Source organism: Giraffa tippelskirchi, chromosome 2 (genome assembly GCF_054371585.1).
Source record: "Giraffa tippelskirchi isolate mGirTip1 chromosome 2, T2T-mGirTip1v1.2.pri, whole genome shotgun sequence".
NCBI lineage: Eukaryota > Metazoa > Chordata > Mammalia > Artiodactyla > Giraffidae > Giraffa > Giraffa tippelskirchi.
Window position 1 is genome coordinate 63,284,173 of NC_137276.1, and position 18,543 is coordinate 63,302,715.

Sequence of the window (18,543 nt, forward strand, 5' to 3'; positions counted from 1 at the left end):
AGGAGCAAGGTTTCCAGAGCGCAGGCGCAGAATCTCACCTGGCGCCCCCATCTTTCTTTCTTCCCCCGGACAATGTTATCGCGAGTCTTGGGATAAACTTGTGGTGATTACGGAGGCAAAGTTATCGCGAGAGGTAATTGGTTGCTATAGTTGCGAAAAACGCTTCTGCGGCTGTTAGGTAAGATTGATATTACTCCTTAGAAAATCATCTCTTTTCGGGCTCACCACCGCAACCCTGCGGCCACATCGCGTTACCTGAGTCTCTTCTCCTTCAGCCTAACCCACAGGGCGCATCCCTGCACGACTTTACTCGCGTACAGACCTGAAAGCTTCCGACCCCACTAGGCCCCGATTCTCCCGCCAGGCCCAGGTCTCCCACCCAAAGCCAGACTCAGAACCCACTTCCGGGTTTGAGCCGCGATTCCCCCACAATAAGCGCACACTGGGCTTCTGTTCCCAGACCACCGCCAGTCACATCATCTTTAATGTAAACTGTTCCTTTTTCGTGTTGTTTTTAGCTATTTTTTAAAATTTTTTTTAAGATTGTAGTTGATTTAGTGTGGTGCATCTAACCTATTTCTAATCTTACTTCCCCTCCTGAAACTTCTGAGCAGATGACAAGAAATGTGTGTCTTGTCGGTGGCAACAGGAGCCCCCACCTGACTGCCTTGACTATAATTTTTAGCTAGCCAGATTTCTTGCACTCATTGTTTAACAAATATGCTGCTAATGACTCTTGCGGACAAGGCAGGATGCCAGGCACTCAGGGGCTGCAGAAATGTGTGACAGATTACTTGTCTTTAAAGGAGTAGTTGAGCATTCAGTAGCACTCAAGTAGTGCCTGTCAATAACACTTTTTGTGCAGTGCTTCAATGATTAAGCAGTTTTACTATTTTAGTGCATATTCACAACAAATGTGTAACAGATCAGGTTATATTATCCGTTTTACACAAGGTGACACTGAGGCCCAGAAAAGTTAGGCATTTTTCCAGGGTCAGGCTAGTGAAGGCCTAATTCCTGTACTGCTATTGAAAAAGAACAAGGAGACTTATGTACAAGATCATTTCAAATGTAAACTTGATAAGAAAGTTGTCAGGGCCACTTAGGCCCTGAGTCAGCCTGGAGACATAACGTTTAACAAGTGATCTGAGACTTGTAGGTAACAGAAAATGAGCTGAGCGAGTTATTAGAAAGAGGCAGAATACTTACAAAACTTGGGGACAGCAATGTATCTCTTTTTTTTGTACCACCAGCCTAGACACACTTAACAAAGTATATACTGTGAAAATGTTGGAATTGTATTAAGTTCCATTTTTAACTGATCAGAATATATGACCTTTTTTTTCCTTAACAGCTATCCAATTTATTTTTGAAATTGTGTCCTTAGTGTTGTAAAATCATTTGAAAATATCTTTGACTAAATAAGACATGTCAGAACTTTTTACGGTGGGCTAACATTCTGTATGGTTCCTTCTTTCTTGTTATCAAAATATGTTTTTCTAAAACTGAGAGATTAAATAACCCTTGAGGGGAGTCTTGCACATCAAAAAAAAAAGCTACCAAAAACACTTGGAAGGATGTGGGGGATGGGAGGTGGGGTGATGGCATTCCTACCCTCTTTGCCTTGTCATAGTTTGTTCTTAATGGGTTAGTTACATGTATAAAGATGATTTTTTAGCACTAACCAACAGAGTCATCCTTGTGACTAGCTCCCTAAAGCACTGCTTATCTGGCAACAAAGGTTGGAAAGGGCACAAAACAGTAAGGCATTTCCCTAGGTTTTCCCCTGTTATTGGTTATGATGTCATGTGGATAGTTGTGCAGCTGTGGAATATAAGGGAACAAGTTCACTTATTATGTTCACAGAGCTCAAAGAAGACCAGAGAGACTTTGCCCAGGTGCCGATATGGAGCAAGTGTCATCAACAGGCAGACCTGTGCAGATCACTGTGACAGAGGGATATAACTTGGTAAAGTTATTTTCGGGGATTCTGGAAGTCCCTAGTTTATTCGTTCTTCTTGAAAGTACTTTTGTCTTTAGTCTCATGTCTCCCTGTTAGTCATCCTAGTGTGGTTTGAGGAAGAATGTGTTGGGAACATTAGGAGGAGGAATGGAGTTCTGCATGTTTCTGTCCCACCAAATCCCCTGGCTTTCCATAGTAATGGCACTTCCTTCTCAGTATTCCTTATTGTCAGTCTATAATCTGCAAGTCATGTTAGTGTGTATAAATTACCTGGTAATTTAAATACTAAATTTAATGAGGGTAAAACAGCTGGTTTTCATTTTCCTAAACAGCAGTTCCTTTCTCCTGAAAAGGATCTGAATTCTTCCAGAGCTTCTCTTATGATTAATTTCATTTGATGAAACTGCAGTATAACTATTAAACTTTAGAAGAATAATGAAATGTCAAAATATGCATTCAGTACTATGAAGTCAAAAAGCTTATTCCAAAACAGGATATAATAAATGATCTCTACTTTCTTTTAAAGGTATATATAAATGTGTGTTTATATCTCTACATAACAGCAAAACATTAGAAAATATATTATTACAGGTAATTTGTTTTTCTATGTGCTTTCCTCACTTTTTCCAAACTTCCACTCCAATTAAAAATAAAGTCATAAAATATTTCCACAGTGTGCTTTTATAATCATATAAACACAATAACTTATTTTTCAAAACTTCCAACTTAATGGCCTTTAAATAAAATGTTGCATTTAGCTGCAGCTGTATTTGTTTAATGACTTTCTACTTCCCCCATTTGTATTTGTGATATCAGTTCAGTTCAGTCGCTCAGTCGTGTCCGACTCATTGTGACCCCATGAATTGCAACACGCCAGGCCTCTCTGTCCATCACCAACTCCTGGAGTCCACCCAAATGCATGTCCATCGAGTCGGTGATGCCATCCAACCATCTCATCCTCTGTCGTCCCCTTCTTCTCCTGCCCCCAATCCCACCCAGCATTAGGGTCTTTTCCAAAGAGTCAACTCTTTGCATGAGGTGGCCAAAGTATTGGAGTTTCAGCTTCAACATCAGTCCTTCCAATGGACACCCAGGATTGATCTCTTTTAGGATGGATTGATTGGATCTCCTTGCAGTCCAAGGGACTCTCAAGAGTCTTCTCCAACACCACAGTTCAAAAGCATCAATTCTGTGGCGCTCAGCTTTCTTCACCATCCAACTCTCACATCCATACATGACCACTGGAAAAACCACAGCCTTGACTAGACGGACTTTTGTTGGCAAAGTACTGTCTCCGCTTTTAAATATGCTATCTAGGTTGGCCATAACCTTCCTTCCAAGGAGTAAGCATCTTTTAATTTCATGGCTGCAGTCACCATCAGCAGTGATTTTGGAGCCCAAAAAAATAAAGTCTGACACTGTTTCCACTGTTTGCCCATCTATTTCCCCTGAAGTGACGGGACCAGATGCCATGATCTTAGTTTTCTGAACGTTGAGCTTTAAGCCAACTTTTTCACTCTCTTCTTTCACTTTCATCACGAGGCTCTTTAGTTCTTCACTTTCTGCCATAAGGGTGATGTCATCCGCATATCTGAGGTTATTGATATTTCTCCCAGCAATCTTGATTCCAGCTTGTGTTTCTTCCAGCCCAGCATTTCTCATGATGTACTCTGCAAACAGATTGGGAAAGACTAGAGATCTCTTCAAGAAAATTAGAGATTTGTGATATAGCTTGTTAGAAAAACGTTTAAAATGTGTCAGTTTAAGTCACAATGGGTTGCCAGATATGTGGGAAAATTCTCTATTTGAATATAATTGTAAAGTATGTTTCTGTCAACAGAAAGGTTTTAAAGGAGATACTCCAGTTACCTTTATTCGTGCAGAATTCAATCAAGTGGTTCTGGGAGACTCTGCCAAAATTACTGTTTCTCCGGAAGGAAATGCAAAATACAACTTCACTTGCAGCTTTGAGTTCAATCCTGAAGGAGGAGGAATCGCTTTAGATGACCTTGCCCACAAGCCTGTGTTCTGTAAGTCCTTGTGATTCTAGATACATTAATTATGTGAGTGATCAGGGTATTCTGAGGTATTTAGTATCTCTTGCTGGGACAGTTGAACACATCTTAACCTTTTTAATCTAGGAATAACACAGAATACTTTTGAGCCTTACCTGGTTCTGGCAGCTGTCACCGTGACCTACTAGTTTTAATCAGTTTATATCAAAGACCTTTTGACATGTAACTGGACTTTTTAAAATGATTTAAATTTTTTTTCCAAATTGGCTTTATTCTTTCTAGCAGTTGATAATAAAACACACAAATGATCAAAAAAAAAAAAAGAGAATTATACAGTTTTGAAGAGACAGTAAGCAATAACATAGAAGCAAACATACTCTTTTATGAAAAAAAAGAGCTCCAAATTTGAAAGCAAGACCAGTGATATATAGATAATTTGATCTATTCATGTGCACAACTCATTTTAATTTCCCTAAAAATATTATTTAATAACTATTTAGTTATTAACTAAATAACTAATAAGTTCTGTTAACAGTCAAACAAGTAAGAATGAAGATAATCCTCAGTTAAATCCATGGGCATAAATGAATAGACATATAATTGGATTTTGCAGCGTTGGTCTCCTAAGCTGGTTTGGAAGCTTTTCCATTGTAGTCTTGTATTTAGGGCTGTCAGATTTAGGGGGAAGAAAACAAAGCAAAAAACTATTTGAGACATATTTACACTAAAAAATTATTTGTTCTTTATCTGAAATTCATATTTAATTGGGCATATGGCAACCCTATCTGTACTTTTGTATATTCACCATACTGGAGAGCAGTTTTTAACTACCTTCCTTGTTAGAGGAGACACTTTTTGAAATCAGACTGTATCTTATTTCAGAATTTCTAGCACCTAGAAATATCTGGGATATAAAAGGGCTCAAAAATATTTGTGGAAAGAATGAATGGATAAATAAATGGATAGTTTCTATATTCACACTTTTACAGTTTCTAGCTACATAGTATTATCTCTGAAGCACTTTGTCCCTAAACCTGTATTCTAGGCTAAGTCTTTTTTTGGTTTGTTTTGTTTTAACCCATATCTTTTTTTTGATAGTGTGATTTTAAAATTTTTATTTTATTTATTTTTATTGAAGTACAGTTGATTTATAATGTGCTAATTTCTCCTGTACAATAAAGTGACTCAGTTATACACGTATATGCATTCTTTTTTAATATTCTTTTCCATTATGGTTTATCCCAGGAGATTGGATATAGTTCCCTGTGCTATACAGTAGGACTTTGTGGTTTATCCATTCTAACTTGATAGTTTGACTTATTAACCTCAAACTCCCAGTCCATCCCTCTCCCTCACCCACTTTGCCTTGGCAACCACAAGTCTGTTCTCTGTGTCTGTGAGTCTGTTTCTGTTTTATGGATAGGTTCGTTTGTGCCATATTTTATTTGTTTATTTTTGTTTTGTTTTGTCTTTTTTATTATTAACATTAGTAACCTTGAGATATGTTTAAATTAGAATTGTCATTTTGAATGTTCACATTAAGATATACTATAATTTGACTTAAGAGGACTTTTTTAATTTAAAAAGTTTTTTTTGGAGTATAGTTGATTTACAGTGTTGTGTTAGTTACTGCCGTACAGCGAAGAGTCAGTTACATATACATATATATCCTCTTTTTTGTGCCATATTTTAGTTTCCACATATGAGTGATATCATATGGTATTTGTCTTTCTTTTTCTGACTTACTTCACTTAGTATGTTAATGTCTGGTTGCATCCATGTTGCTGCAAATAGCCTTATTTCAGTCTTCATTATGGATGACTGGTATCCATTGTGTGTGTGTGTGTGTGTGTGTGTGTGTGTGTGTGTGTGTGTGTGTGTATGTATCCTTATCCATTCATCTGTCGATGGATGTTTAAGTTGTGTCCATGTCTTGACTTTGTGAATAGTGCTAGTATGAACAGGGGTACATGTGTCTTTTTTGAACTTTTTAAATTATGTATCTTTTTGAATTATAAATTATAGATGAATAAAATGTGCATACAAAATTAAACCATGTAAGTATGTACCATAATTAAATAAACACAGAGTAGTGAAGCTTTTCTAAGTATCTTGCCAATGTGGAAGCCACAGAAGGAAAACAAAATACATTTTACATAAGCAACTATAAGATATCACAAATTGAGACACAATTTGCAATTCTGTTCTGTACTTTCCCTTTAAAGAGCTCCTATATACCAATTAAAAAACTCCTAGAACCTAATGGCTAAATGCACAAAGCATGTGAAAGAGATATGAAAATTTCACAGATAAACATAACTTATTAAACATATGGAAAATGCTCAATCTCACTTTAATACGAGAAATAAAATTAAGCAGATTCCATTTTCACAGTTAGCAAGATCATGGAGTTTAATAATGTAACATGTAGGCAAGTATGTTACCAAATTGTATTAACTTTGCCGAAAATGCTGACAGAGGAACCTAAATTTAGAGGAAACAAGGATTGAGAAACAAATACCATGAGAAAGAAAAAATATGAACCCAGAAGGTGAGATATTCTCTATAACTGTCCTGATGTCTTCAAGAAAGCAGTACCATATTAAAAAAACATATGTGGGAGGAGGGACAGTTGTAAATGAAAAGAATATGAAGAAACATGACAGCCAAATACAACATGTGGCCTTTGATACACACCAGCTACAGAAGAAATTTTGGGGCAGTTGAGAAATGTTAGATGTAGACTGGGCATTAGATGCATTAAGGCATTATATTTAATGCTGTTATGCATATTTACTAGATGTGATAGAGGTGTTGGCGGTTATGTAGGAAAGTACTGTATTTTGGATTTGTATACTTTAATATTTGGGAGTAAAATGTAATGATGTGTATAACTTACTTGAAAGTATTTCCACAAACATGAAGCAAATATATGTTAACTATTGTTAAACCTCAGTGATGGTTATAGGGATATTCATTATACTGTGTGTGTGTGTTAGTCGTGTCCAACTCTTTGCGACCCCATGGACTGTAGCCCACCAGGCTCCTCTGTCTATGGGGTTTTCCAGGTAAGAATACTGGAGTGGGTTGCCATTTCCTTCTCTAGGGGATCTTCCCAACCCAGGGATCAAACCCAGGTCTCCTGCATTGCAGGCAGATTCTTTACCATCTGAGCTACCCATTTTTACATATTTGGAATTTTTCATAATAAATATTAACACATACAAGGAATGATGCTGCAGTGAAAAACCTGGTACATGCCTTGCATGCTCTATAAGTTACTCCAAGGTGTGCTAAGTCCTATGCTAGGCAATATGGGAAGATCTGGAACAGTGCTTTTTAAACTACAGATGGTGATTTTTAGTCTTTCTGAAAACTGATTGAGGAAATCATGACCAGTAATTTCATATACATGAAATAGAATAGAAAATACCTAAGGATTTTGAGCTAGTTAGGATGAATATTATGTGAAACTTTGTTATAATCATATGTATCAGTAAATTTATACATATGTGTATACACGATTATGATTTAAAATCCTTTTTAAAAATAATTTGCATGGAAAAAAGTTTAACAAGTCATTGAGGAGGTCCAGTATTTCCCACTGGAAGTCACTAATAATGGTGCTTTCTTGAGTTTCCAGTTCATTTCTCTTAACTTGATTTTCTTTGACAGTGCTTTGTTTGTTGCACCTTGGTTATCTGATGTGTGAGTTAGACATGTTCTCATTTCTTTGTTTTGATTTTTCTAGTAACAGTGACTGAAGTTTTACCAAAGGAAAAGAAACAGAAAGAGGAGAAGACCATGGTTCTTGGTCAAGCTGTGGTGGACCTTCTTCCTTTACTGGAAGGTCAGATGTGTGATTTGCTCAAAAGCAGAAATAACAAAGCTCATAAAACTTAGTTACAGAGAAGTACAAAAATCACCCTCAATGAATTTGAGAGATGCAATGAAAAGACGAGCACAGCTATCTCTGCAAAACCCTTCCTTTTTTGGCTTGACTTGGGCTTCTTTTCGCAGGAGAGAGTTCGTTTGAAACAATGGTACCACTGCACCCTGTGCCAGGTTCACCCATAGAACCTTTTCAATCAGGTGTTAAGGTAATGAGAGTTTTAACTCAACATTTCAGCCTGATGTTCAGTAAAGCCTGTCTGCTCTCAAGGTTCAATTTAGTTGAGTCTAATTTGTCAGGCACCTTCTTTCCTTCTTTTCAAAGGCACACATAGTGCTAGGTTCTGGGAAACAAAGACAAATAAGGCCGAGTCCTACCTTAGGAGTTCATAGTCCACACATTAAAAGTTATGACCACCAGTGTGATTAAATGATGGGGTGGGGTATATGGACACAGAGTAGATATCTGTTACCAGGGGTAGATATAGGGAAGGTTTAACCATAAAAATACCTCTTTAACTATGTCCTGATGGGTTAAATTAAATAGTATATGAATGCACCTAACAGTTTCTGTCATGGTAGCCTGCCCCTGACCACTGGAAGAGGGGAAGCATGAATTGGTAGGCTATGCTGCTGGTTTGTGTTCTGGACTTTGTTTCACAGTTTCTCCTGGCACCAGTAGCTTCTTGAGGCACTGCTTTTACCACTCTTGTGCAAGTACACTCACTCTTCAGCACATACCACAGCTGTCTTCTGTTTTGCACAAGTAAAGGAGAGAGAAAGGCTTAACTGTCCCAACTATTCTGAATGCAGTTCCCTATTTAACCATTGAGATGGGCCCTTCCTGATTCTTGTGGATTCTGCCACGATCCACTCCTACATCTGCTGTGATTCTCTCCTCTTATTGTAGGATGTGATTGGTTTTTTCCAGGTTTTTTTTTGGTAGATCTGATTTAATTTGCTTTCTGTCTTTCAAGGATTCCTAAAACTGTATAGTCCAGTGGTGGCATTTCTTGTTCTCGGGCTGTTATAGCATTATTGTTTTATTGATGATAAGGATAATCATTTAATATCTTTCTGTCATTTTATATGCTGGAAAGAGGTAGATATTTGAGCTCAATTTGCCTTCCTTGGTCCGGTATCCCAGCCTCTGTACTGTTGATTTTCTTTAAATCACTGTAGGAGAAAAGTTAGTCAAATGATTTGTCAGTCCTCATGACCTCTGCTTATAATATTCCTCTGTTTAATTGTTTCACATACTCAAGGAAAAAATATATGACAAGAATTCTCACTAATTTTATATATTAGCATATATACTAGTTTTTTCAAGACTCAGAGACTAAAATGATATAAACCTGCCCTTGAAATGGAGACTTCAATTTGTCGTCTGGTATTCCTTGTCATATTCAATAGTACAAATTAGAAATCCGAGGGACATTTCATTTATCTTCTCAGAGACATATTGATCAGAGATACCACATTCTCCAGTGTCTCTCTTTCTTAAAAATCTTTCCTCCCTATGGTATTCTGATTTCTAGCTCACCGATTATACATTCTTAGGTTCCTGCATCACATCTCTTTCCCCTGGTGGTGGTGGTGGTAGTCACTAAGTCATGTCTGACTTTCTGCAGCCCCATGAACTGTAGCCCACCAGACTCCTCTGTCCATGGGATTACCCAGGCAAGAATGCTGGAGTGGGTTGCCATTCCCTTCTTCAGGGGATCTTTCCGACCCAGGAATTGAACCCAGGGCTCCTGCACTGCGGGCAGATTCTTTACCATCTGACTCACCATTGAAGCTCCTCTCTTTCCTCTATCTGTTGGTTAGTATGAAGGTTCTCTCCTTGGTCATCTTTTCTTAGTCTGTGTTCAACTCCTAGGGGAGGGGTATCATCCATGAATTTAACAGTCCCAGTATGCTGAAGACTTCTAATTCAGCAGCTCCAGAGCAGACCTGTCTCCTGAATTTCAGAATGTCAGACTTTACAATTACCTACTGATTTCTCTATAATGAAATTCCACTCAACATTTTAAAACTGAACTTAGCATCTTCCTTTTATTTTATTTTGGATAGGGACATCACTCATTCATAAATCATAGGACATATATAGAATCTACATTACTTCCATGACTGCTCACCTGGACCCTGACACTAATCCACAAATTGGCCCTCCACCAAACCCAGCCTTTTCTATCTCCTCAGTGCCTTTGGACTCTCTCTTCTTAGCTTTATTCTTACACTTTATCACCTTATAATCACTCACCTGGAACATTACAAGTAGACTTGTAATTGCCCTTGCTTCCCTCCAGTTCTGCCTTCCCACTGCTTGCAGAGTGACTTAAAAGTAAATATGATCTCATCTCTTCCCCTGCTTAGCACTGTGTAATTCATGAATTCACTCACCGCTTACAAGTTAAGGTCCAAACTCCTGAGCAGACATACAGCAACCTTTATAATAGATACCCGCCACTTCTTCAGTATCATCTCTCAGCATTCCTTTCCTTGTGCTCTGTTCTAAAACCCTGAACTACTTACTTACACCTGAATTGGATATACCATGTTCTTTCAATTCCTTTTTATATAAACTCTTCTTTTTGTCCAGAATTATTTTCTTTTTCCTGCATCTGCTTATCCATATTGCAAACTCTGATTCATCTCATAAAAGCCAATTCAGCTGTCAGCCATCTTTTCCTCCTCCCCACCTCAATAGTTAATTATACACTTTCTTTCTTGGTGCTCCTTGTCTAAGGTATTTTGTACAGGTTTCTATTATAGCATTTGTCATAAACTATGGAATTATAAATTCTATGATGAGAGGGGCTATGTCTTTTTTATATTTGTAGTGCTGCAGTAAAGTGCTTGGCATATAATCAGCAATTAATATACATTTTAAACTTACTTTTTATTGTACCCTGTGTGAAAGTGTCAGAGATACAGACATATATGTATATCTCCCTCTTTATATGTGGGTGTATACATATATATTTAAAAATAAGATTTATTAAGAAGTACTACATTTGCCAAATCAGGATTTCTGTTGGAGATACAACTTGGGAATTTCTCATTAGTAGGATATTTAATTCTTTAACAGTAAAATTAATTATTTTTATTACTGTTGATTCCAAAGAAATGAAATGAAAATGAACAAATTCTTTTCTTCTCTCATTAAAAACACTTGCTGTCTTGTCTGCCCTAAATGGATATATTACTAAAGTCAAATCTTGGTAGCCCTACTAAAAAATTCATTCCTAGAGCTTTTCATGCTGCCAGAAATACTTTTTCACCTTTGAAAAATAGAAATATATTAAAGATATGATTTTCAAATATTTAATGGAAAACCTAAAAATTTTTTCAGCATATATTTAAATTACAGAAATAATCATAAAATACAGACCGGCAATAAAAGCACCCTAATCTCATTCACTCATGTGCAACTATTAATAACATTTCAGTATAAAACTTTCTGATTCCTCTTCTATATGTATTTGTGTTCATACTTGCCCTCAGAAAGGAAGGGCTCTAACTTTGAGGTAAGGTTCTCTTCTTGGCTTTATCTCTAACTTACGGGACCTAGAAAGAGTTATTTGAATCCTCTGTATGGAAATAATTAAACCTGACCTTACCTTGAACAGTGATGTGAAATTCAAATGAGATAATGTAAAAAATGGGGAGGCCTCTGGCATTTTGAAATTTCTGTGTAATTTTACTCTTTTATAGCAGTGCAGCCTTGAAGTTAAAGTATTTGTTGCGGAGCCCTTATTGACGGCAGCCCAGATCTCAGGAGGCAATCTTCTGAAGGTCACATTGGAGGCTGCCTACTCTGTGCCTGAATCCTTCATTCCAATAGGGCCGCTGCACAACTACATGGTTGGTATGCAAGTTCCGTCAGCTGGAGAGGTAAAGACTTACAGCCCGGTATTTATACAGATTTAAACACTCATATGGCCATCTCTTCCTCACCTTCTAAGATTTTATTCAAAGCAAGCTCTGTTAACGGCTGAGTTTTTTAGGCTCAATAAAATCAAGTTTACTGCTGTTTTATACATGGATGTTAACTATATAGTGTACATGTTACATATAGCCTATGTATAATTTATATCAATAAATACATATTTATTGTGGAAACTATGTAAATCACTTAAAAACTGACAGTTTTTGGATGTCATATTTCTACAATGATTACTTTTTGGTATATATATTGTAAGTTTTGTATAATGTTTTACATTATAGTCTTTTAGTTCCAAGTTATTTTCTTAGTCCAAATTTCTATAGAATGATTGTGTATGTGTCTTTTGAGGCTCTTAAAAGAGTTTTTCAAATTGCTTGCTAAAAAAGTATAATTAGTTTCATTTGCTTCTTTGTCATTTTATACTTTTTGTATAGAAATCTCCAATTCCTCCCACCATTCAGCACTCCCACCTGCAGTGCAATTTCTCCAATATTTACCAACTCTTGTTACTTTCTTTTTTCATAATAGCCATTTTAATAGGTGTGAGGTAGCAAACCTTATCTTTTTGATTTATATTTCCCTAGTCCTTTGCTCATTTCTGACCTAGGTTCTTTGTCTTTTTGTTGTTGGCATTTCTGGAGTCCTCTATATTTTTTAGCTGTTAATCCCTTATCAGATATGTGATTTGTAAGTATTTTCTCCCATTTTGTTGGTTGCCTTTTCTTATGCAGGTTAGTATCTTTTGATGCCCCAAAGTTTTCAATTTTGATGAAGTTCTATTTATCCATTTTTAAATTTTGTTATAACCAAGAAATCATTGCCAAATGTGATGTCAAGAGGCTTTTCCCCTGTGTTTGCATCTAACAGGTTTATAGTTTTAGCTCTTATGTTTTGGCCTTTGATCCATTTTTGAGTTAATTTTTGTATATGGTGTTAGGTAAGAACCAATCTCATTCTTTTGCATGTGAATAACTAGTCTTCTTAGAACCATTTGTTGGAAAGACTGCCCTTTCCATATTAAATGGTTTTGACATCGTTAATTTTGCCAATTTTTGCTAGCATTATTGCAGTTTTTTTTTTTTGAGGAGCAGATTTTCAAAGATTGTTACTCTACTATTCCGTAAAGGCCCCTCCTTCACAGAAGTTTTAAAACTTAACCCAAAGAATTAGAATAGTTGACTTGCAGGTTATGCCAGTTTTAACTTTTTTTTAATTTTTTTTATTTTATAAATTTATTTATTTTAGTTGGGGGCTAATTACTTTACAATATTGTAATAGTTTTTGCCATACATTGACATGAATCAGCCATGGGTTTACATGTGTTCCCCTTCCTGGACCCCCCACCCACCTCCCTCCCCATCCCATCCCTCTGGGTCATCCCATTGCCCCAGCCCTGAGCCCTTGTCTCATGCATCGAACATGGAATGGTGTTCTGTTTCACATACAATAATATACATGTTTCAATGCTTTTCTCCCAGAACGTCCCACCCTCACCTTCTCCCTCAGAGTCCATAAAATTGTTCCATGCATCTGTGTCTCTTATTCTGTCTCGCATATAGGGTTATCGTTACCATCTTTCAAATTCCATATATATGCATTAGTATACTGTATTGTTGTTTTTCTTTCTGGCTTACTTCACTCTGTATAATGGGCTCCAGTTTCATCCATCTCAGTAGAACCGATTCAAATGTATTTTTTTAATGGCTGAGTAATATTCCATTGTGTATATGTACCACAGCTTCCTTATCCATTCGTCTGCTGATGGACATCTAGGTTGCTTCCATGTCCTGGCTATTGTAAACAGTGCTGCGATGAACATTGGGGTACACGTGTCTCTTTCAATTCTGGTTTCCTCGGTGTATATGCCCAGCAGTGGGATTGCTGGGTCATATGGCAGTTCTATTCCCAGTCTTTTAAGGAATCTCCACACTGTTCTCCATAGTGGCTGTACTAGTTTGCATTGCCACCAACAGTGTAAGAGGGTTCCCTTTTCTCCACACCCTCTCCAGCATTTATTGCTTGTAGACTTTTGGATAGCAGCCATTCTGACTGGTGTGAAATGATACCTCATTGTGGTTTTGATTTGCATTTCTCTAATAATGAGTGATGTTGAGCATCTTTTTTTTAATAAGAGACTACAAAATTGCTTTCCATAGTTATACCAATTTACATTTCCATCAATTATGTGTAGGAATACCATTAACTTTACAGTGCTGTCAACACTTAATATTTTCAGACTTTGACTTTGCCAATCTATGGTTTAAAATGATATCTCATGGTTTTAATGTGCATTTCACTTATTCATGATATTTAGCATGTTTTTATTTAAATGTTGGGTTTTCTAATTTGCTTTTCTCTAAATTGTCTACTTTGCCAATTTTTGATTGCAAATTTATTTTAGATGAATTGCAAATATAAAAATGTTTATAGTTTTAGCCTTTGTCACATTTATTTTATAAAAGATAATTTTTAAAAAGGTACATCATGACTCTCTTATAAATATAAAATGAAATAAAGGGATTAAACCAATTCAAATGAGAATCTGAACAAATGACCCAGATTTGTTTAGAAGTAAGGTTGCTTACCTTTTCCTGGTGAGCAACCAGGAAAGTTGTAATATGTTTGCTGATAATTCAAAACTTACCATCAGCCATAGGGCAATAATCAGTTATATTTTTACTGGACAAAATACATGTGCATATCTATGGACAAGAATAATTTGCATTATTATCAATTTTCTCTAAATTACAGAATTATAAAATAGCACAAAGAAAAATGAAGGACATAGGCCCCTCTTTAGAATCAGATAATCACAGAAGGGTCTGTTAGACAATACCTGATATTCCATTGAAAAGGCACTTCAGTAATCTTTTTTTGTCCACTTCATAGTCTTTTACAAAATTTCCTGGTATATGGTATTTATTTCTATAGAAGGACTATCCCATCTTCTTCAAGAATGGAACTCTGAAGCTTGGAGGGGAAAGAGAACCTGTTCCTCGGCTCAAAAAATGGCCTATTGCCAACATTCTGGCTCCTGGAGCTAATAACATTCCTGATACTTTCATCGTTGGTGGTCCTTATGAGGAAGAAGAAGGGGAACTCAACCACCCTGAGGTGAAAGAATTAGGTGGTTTTTTGGTGGTAATCTCAGTGCACTGACATATGATAAAACATGTTTACAGTTTGTAAATCACTGTAACTCATATACATCCATCACCTCTTAAAACAGTTATATCAAAGCAATTATCTATAAAAATTCTGATTAAAATATTTCCTGACTTAAGTCCAACAAGCAAAATAATTGATTTAATTCATATTTACTCTTTATCTCATTTGCAATTTATTTATTTATGAGTAGGCTATAATACAGTCACAGGTTGAAATAAAACATTAAGAGATATGCAGTTCAAATCTCCCTCCTCGTCCTGTCTCTTCTTCCTAATTCCTTCCTTGATCATCACCCTGATAGTTAACCTTTACTGTAGTTTCTTGTGGTCCCTTTCGGATACTTTTTTATGAATATAAAAGCAAAAGTACATAGTCAAAGGAAGACTCAGAAGCAAAAACATTTAGAAAAGTAAAGTTTCCTAAAGATTCCTCATAAAGAGTGCAAGGGAGTCAGATTTCGGAAAGACTGGCTTATAGACATCAACATAGTAAAAGTCAGGGATTAAATTATTTTTCTTTAAGGAGTCCGGATTTACAGAAAGTATTCAAAGTTTTCAGAACTAGAACCTGTCAGGAAGACTATGCTATTTTTGCTTTATTTCAAGTGTGAAGTGTTTATTTTTAACTGAGTATTATATAAACTGCTTAATCATATTGGAAGCATGGAAAATGTATTTTTTCTTCACATATTCATACACACAATTACCTACATGTATTCTTTCCCTATCATTTTTTTTCCACAAATGGTGACATACTCACATACTTCTGCAACTTGCTTTTTTTTGCTTTATAGTGAATCGTGGAGATTTTTCCCACATAAATATAAGAAGAGCATTCTCATTCTTTTTCTTTATTTGTACTTGCTATATGATGTGAAATAGTATGAGCATACTTTAACTTGCTTAATTAGTCTCCTGTTGGTGGACATTTAAGTTGTTGAAATTATTCTTTATATTCCTTCCTTTCCTCCCTTCTTCCCTCTCTCCCTCTGTTCCTCCCTTCCTTCCTTCATATTTTTCTACAACATATGTTTGTGAAGGGCATAGGAAATTCTGTAAACACATTTGCAAATGTGTCTTGAACAAACTGATAATCATTAGTGGAAACATTTGATGAAGTAAGTAATTTTATAGTGAGTGGTTGAATTACTTTAGCGTCTGATTCTAAATATTTTAAATAGCGCCACTTGGGAAGCCCAGAGATGAGGCTAGCAGTATTTTTAAAATATTGTGTAGTGTCTTTTCTCATCATTGTGATGACTAAAAATTCATGCTTTACTTTTATTAATGTTTTCATTTAGATCAGATATTTTATTTCAGATATTTAGATTTTATGTTCCATTTTAGTTTGGGTAACTAGTTCTCAACCTTGGTTGCTCATCACAGTCACCTGGAAAACTTTTAAAACAACAGTGGCCAAACTCTAACCAGGTCAATTGTATAAGAATTTACTTTTAAAGTAATACCAATGCCAAAGTTTTGATTTTTTGTTTTTAAAAGCTTCCAAATAATTCTAATATGCATCCAAGGTTGAGAATCACTGATTGAGGTTATGTGAATGAATGTTTGGCAGTTGGTATTGGATTGATAAAAGGATAATATAGGTAATTCTTTGTACTTTATTAATAGTAAAGTACTCAAAACTTTAAGATGGTGTTAGTGTCTTTAGTAGTAGTCATACTTATAGTAGTAATAGTAGTTGTAATAAAACTATTATGATCAAATACATTAAAAGAATGCCCTCAGATGGAGCTGGAGGCAACCATGCCATACTGAGAGAATAAAAGTCTCTGTCTTATGATTTTATAGGATAGGGAATTTAGGAACCAAGCAGAATGCATGAAGAAAAGGATTACTTGGGACTTGGAAAGTCGCTGCTACCTTGATCCTCCTGCAGTGGTCAGGTAGGAAGAGGGAGGGAGTATGTCTAACCAATAGAGACTGTAGGTGGGAAGAAATGTTTTACTTTACTTTTGTTTATTTATAATTGAGTTAAGGTGATCTGAGATTCTCTTCTACCACATCTGCTAATAGCAGACTTCTAGTGATGGTGGTCAAACCATGGTGGATTCTTCTCTTTCATATAAAAGAAGGTCAGATCTAGTATGTATGGTGGCTCTACAGTACTATTAGGTATGCGGGCTCTTTCTCTTTGCTCTACCTTCTTTAACATGGGCGTTCCATAGACAAGATTATCTTATGGTTCAAGATGGCTTATTGGCTCTCTAGCCTGCACATTCACATTCGTGGCAGAAAGTTGAAAGAGGCGACTGCTCATGGATTAAAAAAGGACACACGCTGGCTGTATTAGCCCTTTTTGTAGAACCTTCCTTCATCTCATCGCCCGTCTCTCGAAGCCAAAGAGACTTAGGAAAGAGTGGTTTTGTTGGACACGTTGTCACCCACACCAGATCAGGATTTATTTACTAAAGCAGAACATGACACAGTTTTGTGTGGTTAACTGTCAGTCTCTGGTCACAGTGACCTTGTGATTAGGGAGAAGTGAGAAATAGAGGATTATCGATATATGTATTATCTGAATGAAAATATATGTTTTTTTTAAATTAATAGGCTATTTTTAGAACAGTTTTAGAATTATGGAAAAATTGACCACATATTTCAGAGTTTCTATATACCAAACTTGATCCTTGATCATAGTGTATAATATAAATGTACATTGTTAGATTTGATTTGCTGATACTTCATTAAGGATATATTGTTGCTATTATTACTTTGAACAGTTATCTATTTGACTAATTAAAAGTAAGAAAAAAATTTAAGTTTATTTTACCTAAATCTGTTTCATTCTGATTCTCGTCCTGTCTTTATATGGATCCACATTTCCGACCCATATCATATCTTTTTCTCTGAAGACTTTTAGCATTTCTTGCATGACAGGTTTACTGGCCACAAATTGTTTCCATTTATGTTTGACTAAAAGTCTATCTTTCCTTCACCTTTTAAGAATAATTCCAGTAGATACAGAATTCTAAGTTGGTAGTTTGTTTCTTTCAGAACTGTAAGTATTACACACCGTTCTCTTCTTGCTTGCATGATTTCTAAAAGGAAATCCAAGATAATTCTTATCATTATTCCTCTATAGGTAAGTTTTTTTTTTTTTTCTCTGACTTCAAGACTTGGCTTTCTACAATTTGACTATGATATACCTAGGTAGATTTTATATATATGTATATAAATTTATTATGCTTGGTGCTCTCAGCTTTCTAGATCTGTGGTATCTGTCATTAATTTGGTAAAATTTGCAGCCATTGTGACTTCAAATATTTCTTCTGCTCCTTTCTCACTTTTTTCCCCTTCTGATATTCCTATATACCTTTTGTAATTGTTCCACAGTTCTTAGATATTCTTTTGTGATTTAAAATTTTTTTTCTCCTTTCTGTTTCAGTTTGGAAAATTTTTATGGGCTCAGTGGATTCAAGATCACAGAAATTTTTTCCTCAGTTATGTCCAGTCTGTTGATAAGCCCATCAAATTAATTTTTCTTTTTTGTTAGTGTTTTTGGTTTCCAACATTTCCTTTTGATTCTTTCTTAGAATT

The 18,543-nt window shown here is 35.9% G+C and overlaps 1 protein-coding gene across 16 annotated transcripts in view; it reads left to right on the top strand.

Moving 5' to 3' along the window:
- Positions 1 to 126: 126 nt before the first annotated feature.
- CFAP70 (cilia and flagella associated protein 70) overlaps positions 127 to 18,543 on the top strand; it is a 93,970-nt gene continuing 75,553 nt past the window's right edge. For 3 of the 16 annotated variants that reach the window (XM_081565851.1, XM_081565889.1, XM_081565879.1), the window contains exons 1-8: positions 127 to 178; positions 1,867 to 1,969; positions 3,804 to 3,993; positions 7,730 to 7,828; positions 7,999 to 8,078; positions 11,587 to 11,784; positions 14,750 to 14,932; positions 16,795 to 16,889. In XM_081565851.1, coding sequence (XP_081421977.1) covers positions 1,907 to 1,969; positions 3,804 to 3,993; positions 7,730 to 7,828; positions 7,999 to 8,078; positions 11,587 to 11,784; positions 14,750 to 14,932; positions 16,795 to 16,889 — 908 coding nt within the window. In that variant the 5' untranslated portion in view covers positions 127 to 178; positions 1,867 to 1,906. Of the gene's footprint in view, positions 488 to 1,866; positions 1,970 to 3,803; positions 3,994 to 7,729; positions 7,829 to 7,998; positions 8,079 to 11,586; positions 11,785 to 14,749; positions 14,933 to 16,794; positions 16,890 to 18,543 lie in introns of all 16 variants that reach the window. The other 13 variants (XM_081565857.1, XM_081565917.1, XM_081565900.1 and 10 more) reach the window with 9 other exon arrangements.